This window comes from Taudactylus pleione, unplaced genomic scaffold (genome assembly GCF_031769625.1).
Source record: "Taudactylus pleione unplaced genomic scaffold, aTauple2 ptg000133l, whole genome shotgun sequence".
Taxonomy (NCBI): Eukaryota; Metazoa; Chordata; class Amphibia; order Anura; family Myobatrachidae; genus Taudactylus; species Taudactylus pleione.
The window spans coordinates 2252501-2274100 of NW_028284535.1; the positions used below are offsets into that span (position 1 = coordinate 2252501).

At 46.8% G+C, this 21600-nt stretch overlaps 1 protein-coding gene across 2 annotated transcripts in view; it reads right to left on the reverse strand.

The window, feature by feature from the left end:
- The window catches only part of TTLL3 (tubulin tyrosine ligase like 3), a 29248-nt gene that overhangs the window by 629 nt on the left and 7019 nt on the right, over positions 1-21600 (reverse strand). For both annotated transcript variants that reach the window (XM_088473243.1, XM_088473242.1), the window contains exons 4-14: positions 20600-20694; positions 18565-18742; positions 16112-16176; positions 14556-14684; positions 13614-13728; positions 12827-12958; positions 9137-9326; positions 7452-7600; positions 5799-6042; positions 3715-4150; positions 3008-3602 (exon numbers count right to left, since the gene is read on the reverse strand). In XM_088473243.1, the coding sequence (XP_088329369.1) occupies positions 3008-3602; positions 3715-4150; positions 5799-6042; positions 7452-7600; positions 9137-9326; positions 12827-12958; positions 13614-13728; positions 14556-14684; positions 16112-16176; positions 18565-18742; positions 20600-20694 (2328 nt within the window). The remainder of the gene's footprint in view (positions 1-3007; positions 3603-3714; positions 4151-5798; positions 6043-7451; positions 7601-9136; positions 9327-12826; positions 12959-13613; positions 13729-14555; positions 14685-16111; positions 16177-18564; positions 18743-20599; positions 20695-21600) is intronic.

A 21600-nucleotide genomic window follows, 5' to 3' on the forward strand; every position in this document is an offset into this window, starting at 1 on the left:
ACACAAAAAACTAGATAGAAAAAATAAAGCCTAAAATAAAAGAATGAAAGAAGAGTCTCACTTCCACTGCTGCAACGCGTTTCACCGAACTAGGGGCCGGTTTCGGAGATGGCCCCTAATGCGATCGCAGCTGTGACTTCACACAGAATGCAGCTGCGCAGATATGCTAATTGTTCCAAAGATCACCCAAGCACAAGGACGCCCACCGCTGTCTTCTCATAGGCAGACAACGTCATTCACCTGTGTAAGTGTTGGTAACATCGACATACATCGAGCAGCCATCTTGCCCTTTTGGCAGGTCTGACCAACCACAAACTCAGCAGCTCTCCTGACATGCAGGGAGCTCTCATGCTGTGTAGGAGATCGCAGTGTCTAATTTATGCACGCCCATGTAACGGTCAGACATGGCGGAATCACAAGACAATCGCAACACGTACGCAGTGCGGCTTATGCGCAATGGCTCGATCTGTGTCAAGATCTCATTAGCTTCTCTGAATCAGGCCCTAGGTCTACTTCCTCAGATAGCTTTTGCATGGATACTGACCACGACAATTGTTTCAGGAAAGAATATTCTGCCTGGGTGGATACATATTATGGACGTATGAATATCACTCTGCATTTTGTATGCTTCCATAATGTATTTCAAGATATATGTATTTACTATTCTTTTTTTTTTTACCATATGGGGCAGAATTCAATTGTTTCCAGCCCCCTTCGCATCCGACGGAGCTATTCAATTGTTGCTCCTGTCGGGCGCGATCAGCTACCGGCGCACCAATTCAGCTCGCATCACCCCCCCCGGAGGTGTGAGCTGAAATGGGCGAAAAGTGACCCATTTGGGCGGCCAAACGGCACTTTTCGCAATCGCGCCCAGCACTTTGGTCGGGTGTAGCCGTTTTACGCGGTTAGACCCCGACCTCTATGGACGCGATCAGCGTGATAACCGGTATCAATTGAATAGCGCCCCGCGATCTCCCGTCACTTTAGACGGGAGATCGGGAGCGCTAAAACAATTGAATAACGTCCATAGTATATGTCATCGTTACCTGAAATGTAATCTTGCTTCACCCAACTTCACTGATTATTTGATTTCTTGAAGAGACATCTTTTATATGTCTATTCTTATATGAGCTATATTATCTACTGTGTATGTGTGTGTATGTATATATAACATGGGATGCAGTCAGGAAGCCGACGGTCGAAATGCCGACCGCAGGCTTTCCGACTGCCAAATCCCGGCAGGGTACTAATGACAGGCGTCAAAATCCCGACGCCTGTAATTAGACCTACGATTTATCTTTATCGTAGTTTGAGGAGTGGTGACCTCAGATGATTGGCTGCCCTAACTAAAATAAATATTAGGATTTTCCAGTTGATTATATTTTTTTGTAATAACTCGTTTTCATACAGTTTTCTCTACCATGTTCATTGTACATATACCAACAAGAACAAGAGTCCTCTGTGCATGGTGCATGTGGCTGGTCTGCACTCTCCTCTACTACAATAACCCACCAGACCTGTCATCCTGACAAATCCATTTTGCTCAGGTGTAATGTGCAGCCAATTTGTTCAAAAACTATTAAATCTGTATCGTTGTGGCCAGCTTAGCCTGCACAAAGTGAATTGCTGGTCAGTTGCCATCGGTTACTAGAGTTTATTAGAAACTAATCCCTCCAACCAACTAGGTAACTATGAAAAGACTATAGAAAATTATTGGAATTTTTCGCCATCTCTCACAATGTGGATACAGGGTATATTCATAGGAAAAGACTTGCTGGGACAGAGCACTCGAACAAGAGCTTCTCCGATGATGAGATAAATGACATCGCACTATGTGATTGTTGAATTTTGTTTGTAAATGCGTAAGACACCAGCATATGTTAGCATGCGCTGGGTCACGCATGTGCAGAACGGGTGTGAAGGCTGCTATTTGGGGGAGGAGCCAAATGGAGTGCTGCACTTTGGGAGAAAGCAGAAAGAGAGCTGCCTCGTTCCTGCTTTTCTCTAGTGCCAGGAGACGTAGCGCCATCCAGAGTTGGTGTTCTGTTTCGAACTAAGGGGGGGGGAATTCAAATGCCCACGATAATTTTTTTGTGCGTTAAAAACTGGACTTTACTCCCAGGCAATTCAATTACCCTCCGTTTTTATCACACCAAAAATTCCCCTGTCTTCGGTGTGAAAAAACAGCTCCTAACGGGAAGAACGGTGTTCTTCCCACCTTTTGACAGGTGAATAAAAATCCCCGATGGTGCCGCCTTCCTTTTAGCAGGCTGCAATGGGACAAAGGAGACTGCTGCCGCTGAGCGACATGCTCATGTTTTGTGGGGGCAATCACACTGATCAAGGCCCCCCTGGATCTGCCCCTGGCTGAAGGGCTCTTTTTTTTTTTTTTTTTTTTTCGGTGGCCACGCCTCCTGCGATTAGGCCATGCCCCCGATAAGTCCTGAGTCTTCAAGGCTTTAGCCTGGGGAATCAATTAGCTAGCGGTAAAGTTCTGCGGCTAATTTAATTCGCCCCATAAGATAAGAGAAGCAAGGCTTCACTCATCTTTAAAAATACCGGACCTGCACAACTCCCATTGTAACCTATAGGGACTGCAGGAATCTGACAGACAAAACGAAAAGGTGGATAAATTTGTGGTTTCTCTGCACTTTTCACTTTACTACATACAGAGATACACAATATCAACCTTTCTCCAGCTAAAATGCTGGAGAGAAGCTGTTTTTATCCTTTCTAAATAGAGCTCTATGAAATCTGTTTTCGCCTTTTACAGAGGTTGCTGTATACGCATTTCACCACTTACAGATGTTGCTGTATACGCGTTTCACCACTTAGAGGTTGCTGTATATGTGTTTCACCACTTACAGAGGTTGCTGTATACGTGTTTCACCACTTAGACGTTGCTGTATATACGTTTCACCACTTACAGAGGTTGCTGTATACGCGTTTCACCACTTACAGAGGTTGCTGTATATGCGTTTCACCATTTGAATACAAATTTGTTTACCTCCTCTTGATATACTATTAAAGAGTTGCAATTCTGCATCAAGGCTGGTGAACTTCAGGTCCAGGCGCATGCCATCCCTTTGGCCAGTTGGGAGCTTTACTAGAAGAGGTTTCTCTGAAAGACATAATTTAGGAGTAGCAAGAAAACGTGGATGAAGTTGAATGACTTCTGCCTTTGGTACGTTTGCTCTATGAAGCAGTGATTTTGCATCTACGTGTTTGGTTCCCGACTTGCTAGAAAACCTCACAAACTTCACACTCTCAGGTCCACACTTAATGTCTGTCGTTGCTTTGTTTTCTTTGCCGAGTGCTGTAGTCTTTGCTCTTTTAAGGGTTTGTTGGTTTCTTGCAGGCCCAGATGTGTTTCTTGTTGAATATGGGATTGTTGGGTGTTTGGAGGTATCCTGATTGCCAATGAAAGTCTTGCCAGTTGACATCTTGTCCTGCACCATGGAGTGCGACCTTTGGTTGATCAGTTGGGTGATTCCAACATTGATAAGTCCATTGGGTTGTCTGTGCTGAGTATGAGGCTTTTTCACTGTGGATCCTTCCACCAATAAATTGATCCCGACGTATTGAGGGATGTCCACAGCAACCTATAACAACACAAGTTGATGTATGCAATAATAGTATATCATCCTCGTTATTCAACATCAGCCACTCAACAAACAGTTATCATCTCTCAATAGTAGTTGTTGACCACTTTACCTGTTTGTAGATGAGTTCGAAAGCGCCAACATCACAGTTGCGATCATGCTTCCGATTTAAAACCACACGCAAGGTGTCCTCTTGAACCCCAGCACACAGCCTGGTGGTTACGGCTGTTGATGGCGCCATTGTGGGGCTGGAATTGATTTCAATCAGCCAGGGCTGGAAGCTCTCCCCAAACATGAAATCAGCCCCATACAGCTCAAAGCTGTTTTTCCTGAACTCTACTATATCTTGTGTGCTCTGCATCGCATGTATAATCGCTGCCTTCATTCCCGGCACAATGATCTCGGACCAGGACTTTTTTTCTCCCAACCTCTGGAGGTGTTCCTGGAATTGATTGCTAGACCACATGTTGTCAGCGGGAACTTGAGGGTGGCGACTTCGAGAGTTCTCAAAATTCTTTTGGATGGAGTTGTTGCATAAGTGAATAGAGCTGAAAAGTCAATATTGGACAATGTTATGCACTTGCAATACCCCATAACCCCCCTCCCCAATATGTAAGGTGTCCCGCTAATGTCCCATCTGCTGCTGACTGATGGGTAATGCCTTTACATTACACTTGATGGATTTTGATCCTTGCATATCTACAAAAGGCCCTGTTCTAAGGTTGAGTGCTGGCCGGGAAATGGCCTTACAATCGGCTCCACAATAGGCAGCGTCTGGACCACTATCTAGATTGTGACTGGATACAGTTTCTGAGATTAATGATAAATACAAATGACAACTCCATGGATCAATTGGCAGGTTCATTGCTTCTTCTGTCTGATCATTTTAAATGTTTGTTAACGTCTGTCTCATATAGTCCATCTCCCTGTGCCCATCATTACCCAGTTCCCATGTTATTACAGATTTACACTTTCTACCGTCTTCTACTTTCTTCTGGTCAGTTATCATGTTTCTCCTGTTTTCCCTCTAAACTGAGCAACCTAGAAATTCAATTCTGAAACGAAATCCAGCCAGAACTCAGCCTTGAGGAGCTCCACAAGACCCGGCTGTTCAGTGCAACCCTGAACATAATAAGGTAAAAAAAAATAAAACAAGACCTAGGTCTATTGAGTTCTATCCTTTCACAAGCTCTAGTTTTGTTTATCCAGAGGAAGGTAAAACAACTTGTGACAGTTATCAAATCAGGTGCAAAGAGGGGAAATTTGCTTCCTAGTGCCACAATGAAATCCAAAGTATTCTATGGACGAATCACTGTTATAATGTCCTCTGTATTATAATTATGGATTAATGCGTCCAACCCATTTTAAATGTTGTTCGTGTAGTAAGGTAATCTGCAGTGTAACCAGGACCCCTTCCTATGCTGGCTGTGAAATCTCCCGTCCCGTCCTAATAATAACCCCTAGTCCTCCGTATGATCAACTTTTTAGTAAGCAAATTCTAGTATTTGCCTAAAAAAAAAAAAAATACACATTAACTAGATACCTCTGACTGCTCAGGATCCCAGCAGTCAGAATCCTGTCGGTAAGTATCCTAACCCTACCCCTGTCTCTACACGTGACCCTCCCCAAATCTGTGTAAAAACGGTTCTATTACGATTGGCCGCGGCTTTTCCTCACCGAGTTCTGTTGTGCTGCATTTGCGACCTTGTACGTGTGTGAAACCAATTCCTGTGCGGTAGAAGTCACAGCCTAGGGTCTCGGGTACACTGTGAGTGGGTTTTCTCTGCGTCTGCGATATGAATTAGACTCATCTCTCAGTTACGCCAGCCGTCTTGCTCCATGTGGAGTACGGACACCCAGTAAGTGAGGACACATCTGTACATCTCCAAAATATCGCCACTGCCCACAACTCGCAGGCTATTACATATGGGCCTCTGTCTCATTTAATTCTATATTATTACAGTGAGGTGCCCAAAAATATGTCCTACGTTTTTAGATGTGGTCTAACTAATGACTTACACTATGATAATTCTGTGTTTTTTTTTGCCTGTCTTGCATCCCAAGAGTTTTATTTGCGGCGTCGGACGCTGCGTTCAGCTTGTGGAGAGCTAGTTTTCCATTCCGTGTCAGTTTTACCCCCTTGTATTCTGGTTAATGAGTAATTAGGGTAGGGATGAGTATTTCAAGCTAACCTACGTGTCTAGATTCTCCAGGGAGAACGGCTGCGTAGAAAAGCGTATGTAACACTCCCGATAGAACCAGATGGTCAGTGGGTTCCAGTCGGTCACCAGAAACCACTGGCGCAGGTCGAACTTAGTGCCAAAGATGAGGAGCGGCCTCTCAATGTACTTCTGTACCACCCATTTGCCATCCTTGACAATCATGGGATCACAGTCTACCAGCTTTAGAATTTCCGCCAGGCGATCCATGCAGATTATACCTGTAAAAATACGATTGGTGAACATTAGGAGCATTTATCTGCAATCTTCATGCTATAAAGTACAGATAGAGATTAACCTTTAGCGAAGTTGCCGTTCAATATGGTCTGTGTAACTCCCTTTCTACAGCAGATAAAGGGGCCTATTCATCATCACTTAATTGTCACAAAAGCAGGTGAAAAAGCACATTTTCTCCTGCAATTGTGACAATTAAGTATTCGGGCCATTCATTAAGAAGGTGAAGCAGGAGATATCACAGATATACACCCCATACACTAGTATCACAGATATCTCCTCCTTACCTTCCTCTCCCGGAATGGCCCGCTGTCCCCATACACTAGTATCACAGATATCTCCTACTTACCTTCCTCTCCCGGAATGACCCGCTGTCCCCATACACTAGTATCACAGATATCTCCTACTTACCTTCCTCTCCCGGAATGACCCGCTGTCCCCATACACTAGTATCCCAGATATCTCCTACTTACCTTCCGTTTGCGGAATGGCCCGCTGTCCCCATACATTAGTATCACAGATATCTCCTACTTACCTTCCTCTCCCGGAATGACCCGCTGTCCCCATACACTAGTATCACAGATATCTCCTACTTACCTTCCTCTCCCGGAATGACCTGCTGTCCCCATACACTAGTATCCACAGATATCTCCTACTTACCTTCTGTTTGCGGAATGGCCCACTGTCCCCATACACTAGTATGGGGACAGAATTCATATTATATTATATTTTCGGAGCTTGACTGCGGGGGCATTCGCCATCTTCAGATTGGGTTTGCAACCCGCTCTTCCCTATGGGAAGTAGGTCCAGGTTGCGAGAAGGGATCCTTTCGGATCCCTCCGCCCCTGTCCGGCTCCTGCCGCCGGACGTCGCTGTAGTTCGCGCATGCGCACTGCCGTCACTACTCCGACAGGAGCAGTGAAAAGATTCACTGCTCCGAAAAGGAGCAGTGAAGCCGCTCGCAGGGGCAGCTGATTTCACATCAGCTGCCACCGCGCCGGAGCAATGCTGAATTGCTCCGGTGGCTGCGTCAAATTAGAATGTTAATTATCATTAACGTCATGATAAACATCATTAACATCATGAATAGGCCCCAAATGGTGCCCATATACATCACCCCATGTGGCCCCTTCTGGGGTTACAGTCTCGCAGCTAAATGCTGACTCGTGAGACGTCCAAGTTCATTAGATAGGTACATTGAATGTTTAAACACGGATTCTACGTCCGAACTTCGCTGCACTAGATAACTTTGGCTGGGGTAAGAATTTTCCTTCATAGCCTGAGCGCTGGTGGCATTATATAGCTGCACTGTGGCCAGCCTCGGGCACCACCTTGGCACGATGGAGTGCGTCACAGAAGATGGAAAGAAGACAGCACAGGTCACGTCTGTTCTCACCTCTTCCACGGGATTTAGCTCCGGGTTTAACAATCCAGATGTTCCGGTCTCCTTCCATGTCCAGCTGTGGCTGCACTTTCGCTAGTTGCTGCAATAAACGGCTGCACTGATCCATGTAGGAGAATGACTGTTCTATGACGGCTCCTTCACTGCAACAACAGAAGGGAGGAGGTGTTTGATTTCAAAAATCGGTTTAATTTGTTTACAAAATTTGACAAAAAAATATATATATATCCCATGCTAACCAATATACGTTAGACGCAATGCAAACACATGGGGTTAACACAAAATATTACAGAACTATTTGCGCCATCCATTTACAGGGCACAAATTAAACTACAACCTAAACACCTCTCATATCTCACCCTGGAATCGGTATGATTTACTGCCGGACCCATGCCCGGCTGTTGGAATCCCGACAGCGGCATCCCGGCAGAGAAGGAAATCCTGATCGTCCAAGGTAAGTATTGTCTAACCTAATTCTACCCCCTAACCCTAACCACCCTGGGGGGGTGCCTAACCCTAAGTCGCCCCCGGGAGCCCCTAACCTAAAGCGCGGCTGTCTGCGCTCTGCGCCCGGCATGACTTCGATCAGGATGTCGGGCGCCGGTCAAATGACAGGCATCTAGATTTAGACGCCTGTCATTTAACCCTCGCTGGGATTAAGAAGTCGGAAAGCCGGCTATCGGGTTAGGTCCGCCGGCTTCCCGACCACATACCCTCACCCTAATCCATCGCTCTATTCTCCACACTCACTGTCTCCCCCCTATGTGCAACCAAAGTATCTGTCTTACCCTTTAGATTGTAAGCTCTCACAAGCAGGGTGCTCTTCCCTCCCTCCCTTATATTACTGTCTCCACAATGACACCAAACCTTTGGGTTAAACAGCCGACACTACTTCTGTGGATATTGTGGCTGCATATGCAACAGTGTTTCCATAGCTTGTATCCCATGTTCTGCTTGTCCTATAAGTCTTCTGCATTTTTTTTCTTGTTTTGTTTGCACTGTTCCTGTGTATGTACCATGTAAGGCGCTGCGGACCCCTTGTGGTGCTTTGTCGATAAACATTAATGCTTAAATAGTTCCACTTACAAATTCAGATTAACATCAATAAGTTTCCATAGATGATTTTCATATCATAGTTTTTTTAGCACCTTTGCAGGAGATTTTGGGGTGTAGTTGGCATCATCATAGCCTCACCCTTCCTGCTCATTGCTGCAATTGACCTAATCGCGCAGCGGAGGGTAAGGCTATGATTAGTTGATTACGCGTTTCGCTCACTCTCTAGGAAGGTGGGCATGAGACGGGAGGGTAGTCTGTTATTTCTTGGAGAGTTGGCAACTATGTCTTAGAGCAGAGGTTCCCAAACGCGGTCTTCAAGGCTCCCCAACAGTTCAGGTTTTAGAGCTATCGATGGATGAGCACAGGTGGTTAAATCAAATTGACTGAGGTACTAATTAAGTCACCTGCGCTCAAACATGGATATCTCCAAAACCAGGACTGTCGGGGAGCCTCAAGGTTTGGGAACCTCTGTGATTTAAGAAAGGTGAAACCAGCTTTATAGTCTGTATTCTGACCCTGATCACCTTCTATAGCAGACATGAGATTATGATTGTCCACTGGACTCCAGAAACATAAGAAATACAGATGAAAGAAGCCAAGCGATTCGTTATGTGGCCACTTACTGGATGACCTGATAGTAGCAGCGCAGAAATTCTTCCCATGATGCATCTGTCATAATGGAAGCTGAGGTTGTTTCTGTGTCAATGTCATTGTGGTCCAGGCTGTTGAGGTAAGACTCGCAGGCCTGGATGGCCATTGTGATAACCCGAGCTGGCACCCGGCCTCCACGCTTTTTGGTTGCTCTTTTACTAACTGGAAACAAGAAGTAAACCATCTGGTATTAGGGCAATATGTTGTGACGGGAGCTTAGATGACCTCCAGGCTCTACAGCCTGCATCTGCTGCAATGGATCTGCTTCCTAAACCACACTGGGGAACATTTCCAAACCCAACAGATGAAGAAAGTGCTGGTAAACTATTGCAAACACTGCTGCATGATGGGGACAACATTTAGAAATGAAAACATATAAAAGTGAATAGAGGGCCTGATTCAGAGCCGGACACTCTGACCAGAGCGCTTGCTCTGAATCAGTGCCCTCCTCCCTAAAAATGGAGCGGCCTCTTGGACGCTCGCATAGCTGTGGGTTACCACCCACAGCTTATGCGAGCGTCCATGATGATGGCCGCGATGGTCAAGACCATCGCGACCATCGGGCTTGCGACGAGACCCTGCGGTAGGGTCTCGGTGACCGCAAGCCCTGGAGTGATTTTGGCTCTATCAGAGTCAAAATCACTCCCACTGACATCACTAGTGATGTCAGTAGGGCCGGATCCAGACAGAAGGCGTTCCCATGGGAACGCCTCCATCTGGCAGCCACGCCCCCAGCACGCCCACCAAAGGGGGCGTGCTGTCACTCACCATCTACAGCACGCCCCCTTTGGTGCGAGACCCCGAGCGACGTATTCCTCGTCGCTCGCCGGGTCTCGCGCATGCGCCCAACATCGACCCGCTTGTGAGCGTCCTTCGCTCGCGAGCGGGTCTGAATGACCCCCAGAATCCCTCTGCCTTCTTTCTTTAGGCAAGGAGGTATTAACAATATTAAGTTATAGGCAAAAGTTTGGGCACCAAAATCAAATGATCCATTTCTCTGAATCTCTAAGTGAAAGGATAATAAAACAATATCTGTTAACTTACACATGGGATATTTATGCACAAACGGGCACATCTATAATGGGTACAGGGTGTGTGGCGCGGGTTCCATGTCATGCACAGTACAGATTTCATTTGAAAAACGGTGCAGGCGCCATGTCCATCTGCTCATGTGCATTAGAGGGTGGCATGGTGCCAGAGTCTACTCAAGAATGCGCCGTTAAGAGAGGGTAGAGGGGGGGATGCAAACGTTAGAAAAATATATTTCAATGGAGGAAGGCATGTGCTAGAGCAGGCCTGGCCAACCTGTGGCTCTCCAGCTGTTGTGAAATTACAAGTCCCAGCATGCCCTGCCCCAATTTTGTTATTAGGGAATGCAAAAAACTGTGGCAGGGCATGTTGGGATATGTAGTTTTACAACAGCTGGAAAACCACAGGTTTTCCAGGCCTGTGCTAGAGTCTGGGCACCCATCTAGTCCAATCATAATCATTTGTTTTTTAAGACACGAAAACGTGATTGGCTCATTAGGCCAAAAAGCAATTAACACTTTGATGAACCGAAGACATGTTATAGCAACGACCCACGGATTGATGAAGCAAAAATGAATTGTTTCCGCCACAGACATGCTTTGATGAAGCAGCGGAAGAAAAGACCACCTTCCAGCTACTAAGCATAGGGGGGGATAGATCTATTACATATTGGCATTGTGTGCTAGCAGTGCAAAAAGTTGAGCACCAGGTGCATCCTCTGGGTGCGCCAGCTGGTTCTGCAGGTTGAAGACTGCTGTTCCAAGTACCCTGCAAGCCAAACACAGGTGCCAACAGACCTTGCATCCTGGGTTACGGCACTACTCACCCACCCCTAGTAGCGGCTCTGCGTGGCAGCCACTGGCACAGGAAATAATATCTGAATGGAAGAAAGGAAGGATTTGACTAGATATTACCAATGTGCCAAAGTTAGAGGAGTAAATGATACTGAGAAGAGGTTGGGTATTTCACCAACACGCTGATCCAAAACATTCCTCAAAGTCCAACCTTGAATTCTTAAAGCAACAAGACAGGTTTTGCAACGGCATTCAGAGTACTCAGGGGTCTTAGTACATAGGGCCTGATTCAGAGCCGGACGCCCTGAACGAGCGCCCGCTGTGAATCAGGGCGTTTTTTTTTTTTTGGCGAAGCGGCCTCTTGGACGTTCGCATAGCTGTGGGTTACCACCCACAGCTTATACGAGCGTCCATGATGATGGTCGCGATGGTCTTGCGACGAGACCCTTGCGGTAGGGTCTTGTTGCTGCAAGCCCTGGAGTGATTTTGGCTCTATCAGAGCCAAAAGCACTCCCACTGACATCACTAGTGATGTCAGTGGGGCCGGACTTAGACAGTAGGCGTTCCCATGGGAACGCCTCCGTCTGGCAGCCACGCCCACCAAAGGGGGCGTGCTGTCACTCACCATCGACAGCACGCCCCCTTTGGTGCGAGACCCATAACGACGGCTTGGCCATCGCTATGCGGGTCTCGTGCATGCGAACGACGGAGCAGCACACGTCGTGCGCATGCGCACTTGCCCAACATCGACCCGCTTGCGAGCGCTCAGCGCTCACGAGCGGGTCTGAATCAGGCCCATAGACCCCTCAGACTTCAATGCTATTGAAGATGTATGGGGATATCACAGAGGGCTCCAATTATGCTCGCAGTTCAACTGCGATAATATGCTAATTCATCGCGATCGCTATGCTGCTGCAGCACTACATAAGGACGCCCGCTTTACCTTACACACATCCGTAATGTTTAGTAAGACTGCGAAAACATAGGTACAGTCGAGTACCATCGCAGCCTCACACACACAAGCCCTGACCTTACTCAGAAATTGCTAACTTCCTCGCACGTTATGAGTACTCAGGCTGCGTATGACATCGCAGTGGATTATTTATGCACGCCCATGCAAAGGCGTTCAAATGCACTGGCACGCCTGCGTTTCCACTACCACCCCCCATCACCACCCAGAAACGGCGCTTTCTGTCAATCACTCTGCGATGGGTCTGCGAAGTCACTGAGATCGCAATCCCGAACGCAGTGGCCGGCTCGCGCATGCGCACTGCGATGCATACACATGCGCAGAACGCAAAAATCGGCCGAATGCGTACGTATTAGCAACTGCGATCCAAGTTAAATCCGGCCCACAGTTATTAGGCGTTCATATGACACAAATTTACTTCTGAGCTAGAAGACTTCTACAAGGAAGAGCAGGGGTGAGTGTTTCCTACAATACAGTAAAGGATCTGGCTGGCTATAAGAAACGCTCGTCAGCCTGTACCTATGTGCTGGCTGGCAGGGTGCCCACACCTTTACACCTGCCACATAGACTTTTCATGTCTTAAATTTAGCAAATAAATAATAGTTGTGCATTTATAGGTCCTGTTTATGGTCATGTTTAAGTTTGCGAGAGTTTGATTGGAACATACAACTAGTGTTGAGCGTTAGACACAGAGCTGTATGGACGTACTCCCTGATGCCGTTGCGTTTGCCTTAGTGACATATATACCGCATGGCATACACCGTCCACTGCTAACCTGTTGTATGGCAATAGACCTGTGTTCTTGGCTAAGTACTCCTGTGCGGACTAACAGCAATTCCCACTTGCACCCCGCTGATCTCAATACTCACCCTGGTCATGGTTCACATTAGCCTCATTCTCCTGGGTGGGTCCACATTGGATCTCATAATCAGAAGCGCTGCTCCTTTCCTTCCCTGACACTGTTTTGAGAATGCTCCGAGCAGCAGTCAGCCAGAAATCCTCTAAATCAAACAATGACAAGTTCAGCAAGTATATACCTTCAGCAACAGCTCTACCTATCATGGAGCTGATTCGGAGTCAGACGTAAGTGAGACGAGTTTTAGCATACTGCACGTGCGCAGATGCAATGTTACGCATTTAGGTGTGTCTCTGGCCAATTCTGAGTCAGATGGATCTTTCCCGGATCAGTCTGTTGTCGGGGTGGGACCTGGGCGGTGACAATGCGATCACGCGGAACTGTTCTGTCTTTAGATCGTGACGTGGGCATGGATCTTCAGATCTGTGCAATTCGTAGCCGTGCGTATGCAGAAGGGGAACCTGTTTCAGGCTCACCTCTTGCACATAGCATGGGGCAGGTGCACGTGCCGATACTGTTGCGGATGTGGACTGAAGAACAGTGGGCGGAGCGGCCTCCCACATGAAGCCACACGGATCTTTGTATTAGCCCTATGGAAACTCACTTTAGCATAAGGTAGTAATTCAGGCTTCTGATACTACCGTAAATACAGCCTTTCTGCGTCTGATTCAAAATCAGCCCCTATCTGCAATTCAGTTATGATTGCTATGAAGAGATGGCCAATTGACATATATCCGATGTGTGGGTTTACTTATTATAGTGATTATAGATTTAATAAAACATGAATCATAAATCTGTACCAATGAACGCCCTTTTCTCGTCTTCGGCTCCCAGGCGGTAGCAGCGAGGGAAGAACGAGTCGGGGTCAGCTTCATCAAACCAGTGCAGGTTCCTTAAGTTGATGCACAGGCCGACCTACAGAAAAGGTGGCAGATACATATCATGAGTGGAATTATCCACCCTACACATGCACACCCCCCAACTTTGCTATGCAATGTGGTGCTCCAACACTGACAAATGTAGGTATTTGCCTGTATACCGAGTTGTATGGATTCATGCTACCGCGCTGCCCGTCTGTGCACTTACTTAATTAGCTGTCAGCATTGTAAGGGTGCACATGTGCACCAACACTGTACCTGGTGCATGAGATAGTCCTGAAATCAGACAGATCTCTGCATATGAACAAATCAGCATAGCCCACAATTGCGTCTACACACCCTCAACGCCCCCTCACATTGCTTAGCCTACGTGCGAATGTCCCGTTGCCACGGAGTTAGGCCCGTTTATCCACTAGTGGAGATGCAACTGAGTTGCGTACACTTGTAGATGTGGGCGCTCGGCTCAGGAACACGCGCAGTGCTAACAAACTAGGGATGTGCAGGCTCGGATAGGTTCGAGTTTGCACGTTGAGTTCGGATTTTTCCCTCCAAAAAAACGGAACTCAGAAAGAGGCAAAACGTCATCTTGCATGGACGAACATCATCATTCCTGGACAAAAGTCCAGGAATGATGATGTTCGTCCATGCAAGATGACGTTTTGCCTCTTTCTGAGTTCCGTTTTTTTGGAGGGAAAAATCCGAACTCAACGTGCAAACTCGAACCTATCCGTGCCTGCACATCCCTATAACAAACATAAAGTCCGTCTGCAAAACAGACTTGTGCATCATCCCATGAGACTGCAGCAACGACCCAAAACAACAACAGGTAGCAGCCTTCTCTACTGGTCGGCAATCAGGACCCACCTTGGTGGTGAAGGACCCAGCTTTGGCATAGTGATTCATCATCTGATCCTTTTTTAGCAAATTACAGTCCACCGCATCTCGCCTGGTCGTCCAGATAAAATAGGGTATTTCATTGCGAACAAGCCTTGACTAAACAAGTGAAGTAAAGTAAATCAAATAAAATAAGGTCAAATAGAGTCACTTGTTATTACAGGTTGAGTCTCCCATATCCAAATTGCTTGGGACCAGGGATATTTTGGATATCGGATTTTTCGTAACAGAGGCCATCGCCTCCCCGCCCACAAATGGCAGCAGACTGTCAATCGCTGTCAGTCTGCGTGCGAACATGCAGGACCCGTACTGCACATGCGTAGCACGGGTCAGGCGCCTTGCCTAATTCCTGAACAACGGGAAACTGCGTTCAGAAGTGCACAAGGGTGTACTGCTAAATCAGGCCTAAAAGATATAAACACGTCCCCCCCCCAATATAAACACATTTCACCCCATTTCTTCTCAAACCTTCAAATGAGGACAAGCGGAGGTGTTACCCATAGCAGCCAATCAGTTTCCACCTATCTTTTTAATAGACTGTACTAAATAACTGATAGATAGAAGCTGATTGGTTGCTATGGGTAACGTCTCCAATGGTACTTTTTAGTTTGCTGTTGTATGATAGAATTTTCTAAAATAGATAAATTTATTGGTAATGTGTATTTTTATTCTTAAATGTCAGTAATATCCATAAACTAGCAGAGCAGCTGAGGTCCAGTGTCTGGGCCCCACGCATTCATCACATTCTGGGCCCCACGCATTCACCACATACTGGGCCCCACGCATTCACCACATACTGGGCCCCACGCATTCACCACATACTGGGCCCCACGCATTCACCACATACTGGGCCATAGTGTCTGCCTCCTTCTCAATGATTTGTTCTCCTGCGGCAGAATTCCACCACTACCAACAGAGCAGTTGAGACATCTGTGGGTTTCGGGTGATACTGAGGGGGCATATACATATTTGGGAGGCATGGCCAATCCCCCTCCAAAAAAACACAACACAGGCCTGAGTCATTAGTACCCGCCCACCCTCTTGGCGCCCCCTGACTACTATTGTGTGGCAGGAGATGAGTTGTCAGCTGTGACAAGTGTGTCAGACACTGTACAGCAGCCCCCCCACAACTCCTGCAGAGTTTCTCTTTAAAATGGCGTTTCCCCCAATAAAGAAATGTTTGTGTGTTTGTAAATTCAGCCACACAGTGGCCTATCATGGCACTGGGACAATGCCCAGTTTGGATACGTATGGTGTCAGGCTCACTTTTTACCTAGCTGGAAGTGCAAATGGAAATTACCACTTATACAGTCATCTCACTACTGGATTTATCTGAATGCTCAATAAGGATTCAGATCGAATGATTATTGGGCATCATGGTCATTTTTTTGGGGGGGACACACACATTTTTGATGTTAGAGGGCACATGGAAAAAAAATTTTAACAAAAAAACACACTTAAAAACACACTGGAAAAGTGGCGTGACCTATTCTTTATGCCAACCGACTGATAGGTTTGACATTTACCATAAGGTTATATGTGTCATCTGGATCATCGTCTTTCTCCTCCTCTTCCTCACCATCTTCATATCCTGCCAAATAAAGTATTTATGCCATGATCATTACAACAAGATTTAAAAAAAACTCACCGTATCAACAGGAAACATTGTGTCACTAGCGGGGCACACTATCACCGGCTAACACAGTATCACCAACAAACATTGTATCACTAGCGGGGCACACTATCACTGGCTAACACAGTATCGCCAACAAACATTGTATCACTAGCAGGGCACTCTATCACCAACTAACACAGTATCACCAGCAAACATTGTATCACTAGCGGGGCACACTATCACCGGCTAACACAGTATCGCCAACAAACATTGTATCACTAGCGGGGCACACTATCACCGGCTAACACAGTATCGCCAGCAAACATTGTATCACTAGTGGGGCACACTATCACCGGCTAACACCGTATCACCAGCAAACATTGTATCACTAGCGGGGCACACTATCACCGGCTAACACAGTATCGCCAACAAACATTGTATCACTAGCGGGGCACACTATCACCGGCTAACACAGTATCGCCAGCAAACATTGTATCACTAGTGGGGCACACTATCACCGGCTAACACCGTATCACCAGCAAACATTGTATCACTAGCGGGGCACACTATCACCGGCTAACACAGTATCACCAGCAAACATTGTATCACTAGCGGGGCACACTATCACCGGCTAACACAGTATCACCAACAAACATTGTATCACTAGCGGGGCACTCTATCACCAACTAACACAGTATCACCAGCAAACATTGTATCACTAGCGGGGCACACTATCACCGGCTAACACCGTATCGCCAGCAAACATTGTATCATTAGCAGGGCACACTATCACCGGCTAACACTCTATCACCAGCAAACATTGTGTCACTAGCGGGGCACACTATCACCAGCTAACACTGTATCACCAGCAAGCATTGTGTCACTAGCGGGGCACACTATCACCGGCTAACACTGTATCACCAGCAAACATTGTATCACTAGTGAGGCACTCTGTCACTGACTAACACAGTATCACCAGCAAACATTGTATCACTAGCGGGGCAGTCTATCACCGGCTAACACAGTATCACCAGCAAATACTGTACCACCATCTAAGATTGTATCGCCAGCTGACATTGTATTACTGGCTAACACCATATCACCAGCAAACATTGTATCACTCACTATTATTATTATTATTATTGTTTATTTATATTATGCCACAAGACGTCCGCAGTGCCTAACAAAGTACATAAATAGAATGAGCAAAACAAGAAAATAGTGACTTATAGTTAAAATTTTGAAAAGGAGATAATGATTTGTTTAAGGATTAGGACTCAGATGAACCAGGTGCATGCTAAATAGGTACTTAACTTGCCATTTAAAGATAAAAAATAAACCTGTGTGGAATTGTTGCTTTAATTAAACAATCCAAATAAATAGGACATATGATAATACAATATCAGATCTGCAATGTAGACACAACTGACGTATACAAGACTGCCCAATCTGCCAACGGAGCTAGATGTCCCTGAGGGCACAGTACCCCTTTACTTTGCAGGCAGTGATACAATGGGCCCGATTCTGTGATGGATGCTGCCGCATCTGTTCAGGGGCATATATATAATGGGTGCAGGGTGTGCGGTGCACACGGGCCCCTGGGGGGGCCCACACCACATACCCATATTTTCTAATACCTACCTCTCCGAGGTCCCACGACAGGTGTCTCAGCCCTGCACAAAACGCTGGAAAATGGACGCAGTGAGGAAATCGCCGGGAAAATGGTGACTGCGCCATTTTCACGGTAACCTGCGCATGCGCAGTAGATTCTGGGCACAGACTAGTGCCCAGAGTCTACTGCTGCTGTGGTCAGCCATCAGTCTGCTGCCGGCCGCCGGGGAGAGAGGAGGTGGCTCCGGGCAGGGAATGCACACTTGCCCCCTCCTCTCTTAATACGCCCCCGCATCCGCTCATGCGTTTGTTGCCAGAGTCGCGGCTGTGATAATATGCTAGTGTCAGCCTCCCCATGTTATAGCCTACGTCAGAATGAGCAAGCACTGAAACGCCCACTTCCAGCATCTCTGCGCGCTGTAACACCACCGGTGATTCCTGACGTGTCGGCCCATGGCGGGTGCAGTGTCTCCGTCTGACTATGGCATCTGTGGCTACGACATTCTGGAATTGCGTTGGAGCTGCGTGCACCTATGATTTGTTTGTATTGATATTAATACATTTTTGCAGACATCCATACAGTGAACAGACCCAGGAGCACGTTCCCACAAGACCCCTCATCATTAGCAACTGTCCTTACTGTCCAAGGGTGTTTTATCAAAGCTTGCAAAATTGCATCCCCTCCAAGTAAATCTAATGGGGAACCTTGTGCACCCTGAACACATATATATACTGTATGTCCCAGCTATTTACCATCATCATCATTTCCACTTCCATCTCCGCCGTCTTCCCCGGGCTCTTCATCTGCAGGTCTTTCCTTTTTCCGGGCAACTTTTGCCACCTTGGGAAACTTCTTCTCCACCCATCCTCGGCTGCGCAGGCCGTTCCTTACCACAGGGTAGGGGCCATGGATACTGAATATTTTTTTTTGCTATTTAAAAAAAAAATTGAGAGAGAGAGCGAGCAAGAGAGAGAGCGAGCGAGAGAGAACAAAGGACATCACCAATTTATCACTGCATGCAATACAGGAAACACATGAAAAGCAAAAATTCTGGCTGTGCTGTTACATAATGAAGTGGTTCCTCATTCCTAACACAGCTGATAAAGTCATAAAGGTGATGTTTGCCTCATAGCTTTTAGTTAATTGCAGGGCATGAATATAAGGGAGGGTTGCCTACACATTATAGCATACCTCCCAACATGACCCTCTCCAGGAGGGACACAATGCTCTGTTCCTGGACCTCCCTGGTAATTTATCATTTCCATCACCTGTGTTGAACTAGTTCATTGATAAGAAAGGTCTTTCACCACAGGTGATGGCAATCATAAATTACCAGGGAAGTCCAGGAACAGAGCATTTTATCCCTCCTGGAGAGGGTCATGTTGGGAGGTATGTTATAGCAGGGATGGAGAACCTTTTTTTTGCAGAGGGCCATTTTGATATATATAACATTATTCACGGGCCTGGTGCAGGCCACGCCCCCTCTGTGATGTCACAAGGGGTACAGGGCAACAATCGCCTTTGATTACAGCAATGCCCGGAGCATCCTGAGGATGCTCCGGGGAGCTGTAAGGGCAGTGGTGTGACCGTCTAAAGCAGGGGTTCCCAAACACGGTCCTCAAGGCACACTAACAGTCCAGGTTTTAAGGATATCCACACTTGAGCACAGGTGACTTAATTAGTAACTCAGTTATTTTAATTTATCCATCTAGCATGGATATCTCTAAAACCAGGACCGACAAGGGGGACATCCACTACACGATTTTAGCAGGCGATTGAACGATAACGACGTCGTTATCGTTCAATCGTTTAAAAATCGTTTAAAATCGTGCAGTGTTTGTTCGTTAACGATCAACGATGCGCACTCCCGCTGGTCGTTTGATCGTCTCGTCAGTCGACTGAACATGCAGGTCAATTTCACTTGATCTATTAAAGATCGTTTGCAAATCGTTTGCAAGTCGTTCAGACTGAAAAATAAAATTTCAAGGGAAAAAATCAAGGGAAAATCGTTTAGAGATTGGACAGGGAGTAGATCGTCTAGTGGATGTGCCCCATTAGTGTGCCTTGAGGACCGAGGTTGGGAATCACTGGTCTAAAGCATCCTAAGGACGCTACAGACGGCACTACTGCATAGATTCTGGCTGCAGGGTGCCACTCTAGGCACCCTCCTAGCCAGATGAGGCTAGCATTAAAAAGCTCTGAGGGCCAGACCAAATGACTCTGGGGGCCTGGGCCCGAGGTTCCCCATCCCTGCATTATAGTATAGTGCAGACTATGGGCCTGGTTCAGAGATGTATTTTAATCCGATGTTGAGGGGTCTGCGCCTGTGCAGGACCCGTTCTGCGCATGTGCAGAACAGGGTCCTGCGATCTTGCTCGCACCCCCCCCCCCCCCAGGCCGCTGCATGATTGACATGCCAGGGTCTTAAGTGACCAGTACCCGATCAGGCTGCGGGAGGCTCCAGCTCCCGCAGCCTGACCAAAGGAGCAACTGGGTTCGCAAATGCAGCAAGGGAGTGTCTGACACCTCCTTCTGCATTTGCATCTGAGATGGACAGAATTGCGCAGCCTCTTGTGTGCGGCTCTGTAAATCCGTCCGTCTCTGAATTAGGCCCTATGGCAGATACCTCGCCATTCCCTCTCCTATACTCAGTGATGTCACAGGCGTTGGCCTTTATGGTGTATCCCCAATCAGGACCTTGAGATAACTTATCATAAATAATAATAACAAAAATAATAATAATAATAATAATAATAAATAAAAACTGTGCTGATGTTGAACTCTCACCTTTATGGCTTTCTCCACTAGGTGCTTGGCAAGTTTCAGGCGATCTGGGTTGGTGATTGTGACTATCTTCCGTACCCGCCCTTCCGCAGCCGTTGCTGTGTACATACAGGATAGATTACAGCGTTAATGATAAGAGCCACACCTGTGCTCATTGAGATGTAACAGGCACACAGTCACTGGCAGGCAGAATATTACACGTGTCGTTGCCTAGATTAGAGTTGCATGCAAGTCGGCCATATTGTGCGCTCAGAAATAATGCGGACCTCCGCCTGTATTCAGAGTTTGTTGCATCCATACGACTGCACCGCCCCTATCCATGCACTTGTGAAAGTAGCCGTCGTCACTATCAGCGCACAAGTGCACCACCCCTATCTTTGGCGGGAGAGAGCCACCTGAAATCAGACGGATCGCTGCGTATGCTCAGTTGTCAATAGTCCGCAATTCCTCCTACACCCCCACCATTGTTACACCCTCAAAACACTTAGGGGTATATTTACTAAAGTGAGAGTTTTTAGAAGTGGAGATGTTGCCCATAGCAACCAATCAGATTCTACCTGACATTTAACTAGCACCTTCTAGAAGATAATAGCTAGAATCTGATTGGTTGCTATGGGCAACATCTCCACTTTTAAAAACTCTCACTTTAGGAAATATACCCCTCAGCCTATGTGCGAACAAGCAGTTGTCTCCCAGTCACACCCACTCAGCTGCAAGTGGGGATGCGGCTGAGTTACGTATGTCTCTGAGATACCCGTCGTTGTGTTTCCTCGGTTACAGAGCCTGCGCAGCGCACAAAATCGCAAGATCCGTCCGCAAAATGGACCTGCACGTAACTCTGAGTCATCCCCAGTCATTATAGCAGAGCAGGTAAATAACTTGCTGTATTCACTGAATGGTATAAATAATGCAGTCACTATAGCAGGTGTGTCATCACATAAACCCGGGTAATGGGATAACATTGTGCAATGAGAAAAACTGAATGGTTTCCCAACTTGGCGTGG